The sequence below is a fragment of the Saimiri boliviensis genome, chromosome 4 (genome assembly GCF_048565385.1).
Source record: "Saimiri boliviensis isolate mSaiBol1 chromosome 4, mSaiBol1.pri, whole genome shotgun sequence".
Lineage (NCBI taxonomy): Eukaryota > Metazoa > Chordata > Mammalia > Primates > Cebidae > Saimiri > Saimiri boliviensis.
Window position 1 is genome coordinate 103332396 of NC_133452.1, and position 12194 is coordinate 103344589.

The 12194-nt window shown below is 37.3% G+C and overlaps 1 protein-coding gene across 1 annotated transcript in view; it reads left to right on the forward strand.

Annotated features, from left to right (window-relative positions):
• The window catches only part of DNAH8 (dynein axonemal heavy chain 8), a 313022-nt gene that overhangs the window by 108530 nt on the left and 192298 nt on the right, over positions 1-12194 (forward strand). Inside the window, exons 28-31 of the mRNA XM_039467518.2 lie at positions 905-1140; positions 3665-3769; positions 7601-7714; positions 10205-10267. Of these exons, the coding sequence (XP_039323452.2) occupies positions 905-1140; positions 3665-3769; positions 7601-7714; positions 10205-10267 (518 nt within the window). The remainder of the gene's footprint in view (positions 1-904; positions 1141-3664; positions 3770-7600; positions 7715-10204; positions 10268-12194) is intronic.

The following is a 12194-nucleotide window of genomic DNA, read 5'->3' on the forward strand; positions in this document are numbered from 1 at the left end:
CTCCACAGGCATCTAGGTTTAATGGTTGGAAGGTAAGAGTGAAACAGCCATGTTTCAAGTTTGGCAGAGTTGGGGAATGGAGGGGTACTGAAAGGAAAAAGGGGAAGGATTGATAAGGCAGAATTGACTAGTTAGAGCTGTTTGGTTTTCAAGAAACAGAAACACATTTGAGCTATGTTAAGGGAGAGAAGATTTATCTCAGAATCCAAGGTGCAACTGGGCCTTCAGAACGGACCCGAAGGAGGGACAGTGTAGGAAACTGAGAAAGTTCTTTCTCTCCGCTTCTCGTTTCTTCTTCCCTCTGTGCATGACTTTTTCTGATTCCCAGACTACTTGGCTCCTCCTCAAGCCTCATTTCCCACTCTCAAGAAAGGACTCTGATTGGTCCATAATAGAGGTCGTGTTGACCAGGGACAACTGGCCAGGTCCAGGGTCCAGGGTCAGGGTAGACAGATATTCTGACCATGTGGGTGATGTGGGAAGTAGAAAAACAAGAAACTTGTAAAGTCATGGATTGACAGACAAAACAATAGATTTCACTCCACCTCATGGGTCCCTAGAGAAAAATGCGGGACCCATGAATGAGGGTTGCTAACGGGATGGTCAGAAGAAGTGCAGGGGTCACACAGAACAGTGATAGAACTGATTTTAGAAATGCTCCCCCATGGACTGTAGTGTTGAACTCATGCACATCTCCACGGGGATACATGCTCTGTGGGGACAGGAATTAAGTCTTCAAAATCTAGTAACCTTATAGCACGTGTAATTCAGACTAACCACATTTCAAGTGTCCAAAAGCCACATGTGGTTAGTGACTCCTGAATTGAACAGAGCAGTTATCGATGCCCTTATAGTTTCAGAATGACAGTCATATTCTAATTTAATCTCTTCTTGTCTTCACCAGAGCCCATGAAATTGGCCTTATCCATTGAGGCTAAGGCATGGAAGATGTTACTCTGTCGATATTTGAATGAGGAATACAAAAAGAAAATGTCAGACATGATAGCATTTATTAATGATTACTTGAAAAAGCTATCTAGACCTATTCGTGATTTAGATGATGTCAGATTTGCAATGGAAGCCTTGTCATGCATACGTGATAATGAAATTCAAATGGACATGACTTTGGGACCAATTGAAGTAAGAAATGATTGCATTTTTTTTCTTGGAATTCTTCATTTTTTTAAATTGCATTTTAGGTTTGGGGGTACATGTGAAGAACATGCAAGATTGTTGCATAGGTACACACATGGCAGTGTGGTTTGCTGCCTTCCTTCCCCTCACCTGTATCTGTCATTTCTTCCCATGCTATCTCTTCCCACCTCCCCACCTCCTCGTCCCTCCCCCATTTCCCCCCAACGGACCCCAGCGTGTAGTGCTCCCCTCCCTGTGTCCATGTGTTCTCATTGTTCAACACCCGCCTATGAGTGAGAACATGCGGTGTTTGATTTTCTGCTCTTGTGTCAGTTTGCTGAGAATGATGGTTTCCAGGTTCATCCATGTCCCTACAAAGGACGCAAACTCATTGTTTTTGATGGCTGCATAATACTCCATGGTGTATATGTACCACATTTTCCCTATCCAGTCTATCGTCGATGGGCATTTGGCATACAGGAGGCCAACAAACATGAAAAAATGCTCATCATCACTGGTCATTAGAGAAATGCAAATCAAAACCACATTGAGATACCATCTCACACCAGTTAGAATGGCGATCATTAAAAAATCTGGAGACAACAGATGCTGGAGAGGATGTGGACAAATAGGAACACTTTTACACTGTTGGTGGGAGTGTAAATTAATTCAACCATTGTGGAAGACAGTGTGGCGATTCCTCAATGACCTAAAAATAGAAATCCCATTTGACCCAGCAATCCCATTACTGGGTATATATCCAAAGGATTATAAATCATTCTACTATAAGGACACATGCACATGAATGTTCATTGCAGCACTTTTTACAATAGAAAGTGATTCTTTAACATATTCCTTCATGTGTTATATGGCACAGTCTGCCTGTTTCTCTTCTCTGATGTTGATGTCTTTGGCAGAATTTTGGCAATTATCAACAGTGAACACTATACAAAAGACACTGTTGTAATACAAAGGAATATTAATGTATTTATTATGCTATACTGAGGTAGGTAGTGTTTAATTTTTGATACTGACACCAACGTTTTGTGGAAAGTAATAATTGCCCCTTGTCATATCAATCCCAACATGTTAGGCAAGTTCTCCCAATATCTGTGGCTTGCCATAGAAACCAATTATAGGTCTCACTCATGACCGGTGGTGTACCATGGGCAGTATGGCAGAAACAGTTCCCCCAGGCTCAATAGTAAATTGCTGAAACTTAGATCAATGAAAGACGTTTTTAGGAAACAGTATGAATTTCCTATTGCTATAACAAATCACCACCAACTTAATGGCTTCAAACAACACAGCTTGTTTTACAGTTCTAGACATCAGAAGTCCAAAAATGGGTCTTATGTGGCTAACTTAAGATGTCAGCAGGGCCGTGTTGCTCCTGGAGCCTCTAGGGGAGAATCCATTCCTTCCTTTTTCCAGCTTCTAGGGACTGCCCATGTGCCTTGACTCATAGTTCCCTTCCAGTGATGCCATCACTTCTACTCCCGTTTCTGTCATTATGTGTTCTCTCATGCCGAGTATCCTGCCACACTTTTTCTCTTATGTGGACCTCTTTGATTACATTGGGCACACCTGGTTAATTAAGGCTAATCTCTCCATGGCAAGCTCCTTAACACAATTATATCTGCAAGTCCCTTTTGCAATATCAGGTAAATACATTCATCGACTTTGGGGATCAGAACTTGAACAACCTTGGTGAGGCTATTATTTTTGTCTATTAATAATGTTTAGAATGTTTTAGAACTAATATTATTTAGAATTTCTGATACATTATGATAAAAATTAGGCTTTTGATTCATTTTATTATTGTTTTGTTCTCTATAAACAATGTACTGCCTCATTGCCTGCAATATCTGGATGATTGACACCACCACTGCCTCCTTACAGTACCTAATATTTATGACTATTTTATGCTTTCTTGAACCCATTAAGAGTTTATACTCTTTGGTAGCTAATGAACTTTATACTTTTACTGCCTTAAAAATCTTGGTATTTGGGGATTTTGGATGCTGACCAGCCAGTATTCAAGATATAATAAATTATCATATCATTTTTTTTCTCCTGGCTGCAGAAGCTTAATTCTTTACCATACTTTTTTATTCGGTGAAAATAATTACTGGTTATCCCCTGGATCATTCAAGTTTCTTTTCTTTGAAGTATCTCCCACATCATTTCATTCCGTTCCTTGTATAGTCAGCCCCTGTTTTAATATAGTCTGAGAAATTATCTTATGTTGTGTTGACACAAGGTCAAGCATGAAAAAGAGAGACATATACATCTCCATCAAAATCACTTAGGTGCTTATTAAATGCAGATTTCAGACCCTGTGATCTAAAGTTAGTATCTGGAAGTCAGAATCTAAAGGTGCTTTTTATACACTTTTAATTTTGGAAACCACTCTTCTAGAACATGCTGTCTTCTTCTAAGGCATAGGAATGTGTTTCTAGAAGGCATCTAAATCATTTGGCAATGGCTTTCCCTTGTGATATTTCTAAAATCCACCTTCATTCTGCAGGAAGCCTATGCTATTTTAAACAGATTTGAAGTTGAAGTAACCAAAGAAGAATCAGAAGCAGTTGATACCTTAAGATATTCTTTCAACAAACTGCAGAGCAAAGCTGTAAGTACGAATTTAGTTACTTTATTTTTTTAAGTCACTATCTCCAGAAAAAAAGTATTTTATACCTTTTTAAAGCTTAGTATACAGTCCTGTGCCAGTTAACAACATTTCAGTCAACAACAGACTGCATATACGATGGTGGTCTCATGAGATTATGATACTTTGTTTTTACTGACCCTTTTCTATGTTTAGATAAACAAATGCTTACCATTGTCTAGAACTGCCTTCAGTATTCAGTACAGGAACATGCCGTACAGGTTTGTAGCTTAGGAGCAATAGGCCATACCATATAGCCTAGGGGTGCAGTAGGCTATCCCATCTATGTTTGTGTAAGTACACTTGATGATGTTCACACAATGACAAAATCACCTAATGACACATTTCTCAACCTATCCCCATAATTAAGCAATGCAAAACTATAAATTATTTTAATGGTTTTATTGAGATAGAATACACATACCATGAAGTTTACTATTTTAAAGTATACAATTCAGTGTTTTTTAGTATATTCACATAGTTGCATAACCACCATCATTATCTAATTTTAAAACATTATCACCCCTGCAAAAAGAAAACCTAGCCCATTAGCAATCACTCTTGATTCTATCTCTTGCCGCAGCCCTGGCAACCACTAATCTACTTTCTGTTTCTGTGAATTTTCCTTTTCTGGACATTTAATGTAGACTAAATCATACAATATATGATCTTTTGTAACTTGATTCCTTCACTTAGCATAATTTTTCAAAGTGATTCATATTGTTCATGTGCCAGGACTTCATTTTCCTAATGCCTAATGAGATAGAGCATGATTTCACGTGGCCATTTTATTGGTGATTTGTATATCTTATTTGGAGAAACGTGAATTTAAATCCTTTACTTGATTTTAAAAAGAAATTTTGTTGTCTTTTTACTTTTGAGTGGTAAGAATTCTTTATATATTATGGATACAAGTTTCTTATCAGATATATGATTTGTAAATGTTTTCTCCTTTTCTGTGGGTTATCTTTTTACTTTACTGATGGTGTCTTTTGATGCACAAAGTTTTTACTTTGATGAAGTCTAGTTCATCTCGTTGTTGTCGGTGGTAGTGTTTTTGGTATGTTATCTGGGAAACCATTGTCCAATCTAGAGTTATGAAGATTTATTCCCATGTTTTCTTATGAGAGTTTTATAACTTTAGTACTTACATTTTGGTTTCTGATACATTTTGAGTTAATTTGTGCATATGGTGTAAATATGAAGTCCAACTTCATACAAAAGCATGTAGATAATTCAATTGCCTCAACATTGTTTACTGAAAAAAACTATCCTTTCACCAACAAATTGTCTTGGTAGCCTTGATGAAAGTCAATTGATCATAGACATAAGGCTTTATTTCAGACTCTCAGTTCTATTCTTTTTATCTATATGTCTATCCTTATGCCAGTACCACATTGTCTTGATTATGGTAGTTTTGTGCTAACATAAAATTTACCATCTTAACCATTTCAGTAGTGTTAAGTATATTCACATTGTTTTACAACCGCTCTCAAAACTTGCAAAAATCTTGCAAAACTGAAACTCTGTTTAGACAACTCTTCATTAAACAACAACTCTCCATTTTCCCATCCCATTTCTAGGTTGCCTGTTCACTCTGCTGATTGTGTCTTTATAGTCCTTTTTTATTTCTGTTAGGCTGGTAGTGATGTCCCTTCTTTCATTTCTAATTTTAGTAATTTGCCTCTTCTCTCCTTTATTCTTGATTAGTTTATATTAGTCAATTTTGTCAGTCTTTTCAAATAAAAAACTTTTGGTTTGTTGATTTTCTCTATTGTTTTTCTATTTTCTTTCCCATTTTTTTGTGCTCTAGTTTTTGTCATTTCTTTTCTTCTTTTTGCTCTGGGTTTAATATGTTCTTCTTCATTTAGTTTGCTGAGGTTACTACTTTGAGATTTTTTTCTTTTAATATAGAACCTGATAGCTATACCTTTCTATAAGCATTTTTGAAGTTGATAAACATTTATACACCAAAAGTTAGACATTAAAAATGAACTCCACAAGGGATGACCTATATTATTTAATTATGCCGAATTTTATTGAATATTAATTAAATTGGTTATTGGCTTTAACATTTCTTGTTTATGAAAATACTTGTCAAAAAAAAAGAAGAAAATACTTGTCACTTATACTGAAGCAAGACACAACAGCAAGGAGGCACAAAACTGAAGTTGAGGTCACAGCTTGTGACTGCAGCTCTACCATCAGTCAACTGGATGATTTTACGCATTTAGTAACATTTGTTTTTCAATTTCTTCTTGGGGTCATTTAGGAAGGCTAATTTTTTTATGTGTCTGTGAGGTTCACTTGAAGTAATGTATATAAAATACTTTTTGTAAATAAATAAACTCATGTTTATTTAAATTCATATCCAATATTAACTAATAGCCTAGTTTGAAAAAATGCTTGCTGGTTAGTCAGAGTAGTGAGTCTTAGAAAAGGAATAGGAAATCTCTATTGAGGTTTAGTGAAACCCAATTTTCTGCTGTTATTCAATGGAAAAGATTCATGGCTGAACATGGTGGCTCACACCTGTAACCTCGGCACTTTGAGAGGCTGAGATAGGTAGAACACTTGAGCCCAGGAGTTCAAGACCAGCCTCAGCAACATGACAAAACCTTATCTCTACAAAAAGTACAAAAATTGGCTGAACATGGCAGCACACACCTGTACTTCTGGTTACTTGGGAGGCTGAGGTGAGAGGATCACTTGAGCCCAGTCAGTTGAAATTGCAGTGAGCTGGGATTGCACCACTGGCACTCCAGTCTCTCTGGTCTGGGCGACAGAGTAAGACCCTATCTCTGAAAAAAGGATTCACTTAGGTTGTTCCTTTGTCTCTGTAATGGCTAATGTTAAACCCACTAACCTATCCTTCAGTAGAGATAGACTGTCCTATTCTATAATCACCATTAAACTTGAGGTAGTATATGTTCCAATGTAAAGATAGCTGCTCTTGTTGAGAGCAGTTAAGAACAGGAGCCTTGGAACTACACAGCCATGTTTTGAAACTTGACTTTGGTACTGGTGCTCAGACTTTGGGGAAGTTACCTAGCCATTCTCTGCCTTAGTTTTCTCACCTATAAAATGGATATTGTGTTAGCATAGTACAATTTTCTGCATAGGGTTGTTATGAAGATTAAAAGAGTTAACATATGTAAAGAGCATGGGAGATGGCAAGCATTATTTAAATGCTGGCTATTATTATTGAAGGTTTAAGCAGAGGCTTTCAAGACCATTGTGTGGGGTATTCACTATTTTTTTAATACTTAGAATAATGTCACTTTCTTTTAGGAAATTATTTCAACCACTGCAGGCATGTGAACTTATTAGAGATTGCTAATCCCAGATCTTGGCCTGGCCCCACAGACAACATGTGACCCAGACTCTGCAATAACAGTAACTCTTTCCCAGGCCACAGTGATGGCCTGAACTGGATCAATCAGAATCAGTTAGAGAGAAAATGAATTTGCCTCTTGAGTCACAGACTAGAATGATTTGAATCTCCTATATTGAATTTGGGGCCTGAATTCTCATGGTAGAAAATGTAATATAGTTGTTGGAAGGCTGTGAGAAACTATAAACAGCTAATACCAGGATATTATGCCATTGATTTTGCATTCTCACTAACTCTTAGAGGTACATTTGATTTGTTAATATATTTTGTTACACGTAAACAGAGACTTCCTTGTTCATATAGAATATCTGTGAGATAAGAAACTTGTTGGAATAGAATTGTAATTTTTGTTTTTAACATGTTACTTTCACTCAGAGGTTGAATATTCATTTTTATTCTAGGTTTCTGTACAAGATGAGCTAGTTCAAGTGCAGCCAAAGTTTAAAAGTAATCTACTTGAGGCTGTGGAAGTTTTTCGTGAGGACGTGATAAACTTTGCAAATGAATATGAGTTGGTAATTTAAGTATTTTCTTGCTGTATGTTAAAATGTTCTGTGATATGTTTATACGAAATGAAAGTGATGAACCCTGAGAAATAGATATGTTGCATGTAAGTGGCTATATTTGCATATTTGCAGCTATCAGAAAAAGGGGTTAGCTAATCCTTTAAACCAGGGATGTCCAATCTTTTGGCTTCCCTGGCCATATTGGAAGAAAAAGAATTGCTCTGGGCCGCACATAAAACACCCTAACACTAACGATAGCTGATTAGCTGTGAAAAATTGCAGAAAAATCTCATATTGTTTTAACAAAGTTGATGAATTTGACTGGGCGCGGTGGCTCACGCCTGTAATCCCAGCACTTTGGGAGGCCGAGGCAGGCAGATCACAAGGTCAAGATATTGAGACCATCCTGGCCAACATGGTGAAACTCTGTCTCTACCAAAAATACAAAAATTAGCTGGGCATGGTGGCGCGTGCCTATGGTACCAGCTACTTGGGAGGCTGAGGCAGGAGAATTGCTTGAACCCAGGAGGCGGAGGTTGCAGTGAGCCAAGATTGCGCCACTGCACTCCAGCCTAGAGCCTGGTGACAGAGTGAGACTCTGTATCACAAAAAAAAAAAAAAAAAAAAAAAAAAAAAGAAAGTTTATGAATTTGTTTTGGGCTGCATTCAAAGCTGACCTGCGCTTCATGTGGCCTGTGGGCTGTGAGTTGGACAAGGTTGGTTTAAGCAAATTTTATAGAGAAACAAAGCAGATTTTGCTGTTAAAAGGAGAAACAACTTTGGAGACTGTACAAGGAAGAAAGGGTCTGGTTTTGTCCTTTCTCGGGGACTGAATTCTCATGGTAGAAAATGTAATATAGTTGTTGGAAGGCTATGAGAAACTATAAATGCCTAATACCAGGATATTAGGCCATTGATTTTGCATTCTCGCTAACTCTTAGAGAACCAAAAAGGTCCCTAAGAATAAATAATAGATGTCAAACTGGGTCATTCTCATATGCAACTCAACCTGGTATTCTGACTAATAATATTGACCTTGAAATTAAACTCAAAACTGAATATGTTCCCCTGAAATATTCTTTCTTTTAGTGGTCACAGTGGATCTGTATTCATAAATTCATAAGATGATTTAAGCCCTTGGTGCTACTTATATAATGCTTTTTTAAACAACATGTACTAAACATATCTGCTGATTTGCCAGCTCATTCTATTGTTAAAGTAAATTTAAAATGGAGACCAGGTCTAAAGAATCCCTGAACAGACACAGCCAGTCACTTATATAATACATTTTTAAAAATATGTACTAATTATATCTGTTGATATGCCCCCTCATTCTATTGCTAAAGTACATTTAAAAGGGAGACCAGGTCTGAAGAATTCCTGAACAGACGCAGCCGCCAGGCATCTTAAGTTATCTCACCCTTGCACAATTTGCAGACATAAGCAAATCTGAATGCTATTTCTTATAAATGCCTATATTAAGAACAGCCCAACTAATCAGAAGCAGCAAACAAAACTGTAATTATATAACTGGAGACTTTCGAGCAGGACAGATCAAAGAAGACAACTTTATAACTGAAACCAATCAAACATTTTCTTTATATTACTTCTATGCTTACTCTGTAAAAGCCTTCTGCAGTGGAGACCCTGAACCAATTCTAGTTTGGATTGACCCAATTTATGAATTGCTGTGTGCTCAGATAAACCTAAAAAAAATTATTGTGCCTCAGTTTATCTTTTAAGCACTATTATATTGGGAATCTGGTCTATTATTTGTTATATCCATCATATCATAATTGACCATGTTAATGTACTTAGTAGCGTTCATTTTTCCATTGGGAATAGCTCCTGTTATTTTAATTTGTGACTACATAAAATATTATTTCATTCCTTTTCTTATTTTGGGGGACTGTTTTTGGGGATTATTTTGCAACTGTGTTCTGGTTCATCGCCACCAGAGACTGCTTTCTGCTTCTTCCAAATATCCAACTTACGTGTGTCCTTATTTCCTTATTGGGCTGAACAATTAGTAAAAGGAGGCCGTTCTCAGAACTCTGTATCAGTTATTCTAATGCACCACCACGGCATCATCATTTGTAATCATAAATGAAATTTGGCAGAGCCCTTGTGGTACACGCTCCATGCAGAATGTAATTTTGTCACATTTTTTATTAGCTGTGTCAAGGTCCTTTAAAAATGAATGGAAGATGGAGTGATGAAAATGTTCTAAATGATTGTGGTCATGGTTGCACAACTCTGTGAATGTACTAAATATCATTGACTTGTACACTTTAAATGAATAAATTGTGTGGTATGTGAATTCCATCTCAATAAAGCTGTTAGAAAGAAACAAATGAAAGCTTCAAGTACAGGACAAAATTAGATCATTTAAATTAAAAACAATGCTTGTTTATTTAAATGGAAATAATAGATAAACCCAACAAACTGACAAATACATATGATTAAGAATGAAAATGGAGATTATATTCTTCCTTACAGGAGGGACCCATGGTTCCAAATATACCACCCCAAGAAGCTAGCAACAGGCTGCAGATATTTCAGGTGAAACTACATTTTTTTTTGTTGTTGTTGTTACATTGACAATGTGTAATTTTAAAAGATGATTTTAGGGAAAGATGTATGTTTTACTTTAGAAAAGTTTGTGTTTCAAGTACATTAGACCTTAATCGCATTCTAATCGGCTAAATGGTGCAATTGACTCCTCTATAGCCCTCCATGCTCCTCTCCACAGAATAGCTCTCTACATTTTTAGAGAATAAGACTGATTTTGAACTTAAGTATATAACTTGTTTTAGTTCTAAACATCTCATTTGATATGTAAAGTAATTAAATATCATAGTATAGTAACATTTATCAAAATAATATTTTAAATATTGGCAAATATTTTCCCTGCTTTTCCTCTGTATTCATTATTTTGTCTTCTTTTTGCATCCATTGCTTTAAATTTCCCCACTTCTTTGTCCTATTTCCTCTGCCTGTTCAATACTCATTGGATCAGGCCAACCATTCACCATCTTTTTCTACACTCAGATTGCTGAGCACATCTAGAGACAATTCACACATCCGCATGGATTAATACTTTGCAAATTCATGGATTCCTATGTACACTTGCTCCTCAGGAGCATCAGGCAATTTTGCTCCTGCCCTTTTTCCTGTTTCCTGGTACTGCTGAGTTTGGTGGTTATGTTCTCTTTCTCATCTGCATTCTGAATAATGAAGAAAATGATCAGATGCCGACTATATGGCTTGCTAAGGAGAAATCTGATTAAGAAGTGGTTCTTACCTCTAAGCTGCTAAAATCTGATAGCGAGATAGCAAGCTAGAGAGAGAATTGCAAGTGTGATGAGCGCTGTGACCTAAGTATGTGAAGTTCTGTAATGGAAACTGGTGTAAGGGCCTCCCAACCCAGATGGGCTGTTGGCGCAGATGGAGAAGGCTTTCTGAAAGAGGAAAAATCTAAGCTGTATTTTGAAGGACTAATTAGAGTTAGCCAGGGGAAGGAGGGCAGAAGGCAAGTTAGGCAGAATTTGCAACTCATACCAAGCCCCAACAGAGAGGAAACTAGTAGAGTGATTTGGGGAGATGTAAGGAGTGTAGTGTAGGGTAGTGCACCTTTGGGATGCAGGACCAAAGAGGATAGTGATGAGGAATGAGGCAACAGAGTGGGCGGTGAGCACAAGTGGAGGGCCCGGTAGGCTATAAGAAGAAGTCTGCATCCTATCTTGAGGGTTGAAGGGTTCAAAGCAGGGAGTGATATGATTATACTTGAATTTTTAAAATAGTTGTGTTTTTAAAAGATTTTAGTGGTATTAATGTGAAGACTGGTTTGGAGGTGATGATCAAACTGAGAGCAGTTTTGGTAGTACAAGCAAGAAATTGCAAAGATCGAGACCAAGCAAGTGACACCTGTGGAATGAAGCAAACTGGATGGATCATGAGTTTCTTAAAGAGGCAGAATTGACAGGCCTGAAGCCTGGTTTGAGGGAAAAGGTCCAAGATTTCCAACTTGGTCATCTAGACAAAGGTAGAGCTATTTATCGAAGTAGGGAATGTGGTAGGAAGAGTGGCTTTGGGATTTGTTTAAGCAGATGCCTTTTCTTCAAATTTACAGAGAAAATTTAGAGTATGTGATGTAAACCAATTGATTTGTCAGCAACTGGGATGTTATGTGCCAAGCTTTTACCCAGGGGTGTGGCTGCTTCATTAAAAAGACAATGTAGGGCACATCTTTTGCCTTTCTGTACCTTCCATCCTGCCTGTGCCTTGGAGTGTGAGCCAAACAGGCTGTTTGCCATGCACTTTGTTGGATATGTGACTTTAGGTCAGATTTGTAGACACAACACTTTTCAAAAGCAGGTGTACTCCAACCCCCTAAAAAAAAAAAAGCAGGTGCCAAAGTCTGGATCTGCAGAGGTAGAGGTGCCTTACATTGGGCCCTGAGTCCTGACAGTGCTCTCTCATGCAAATT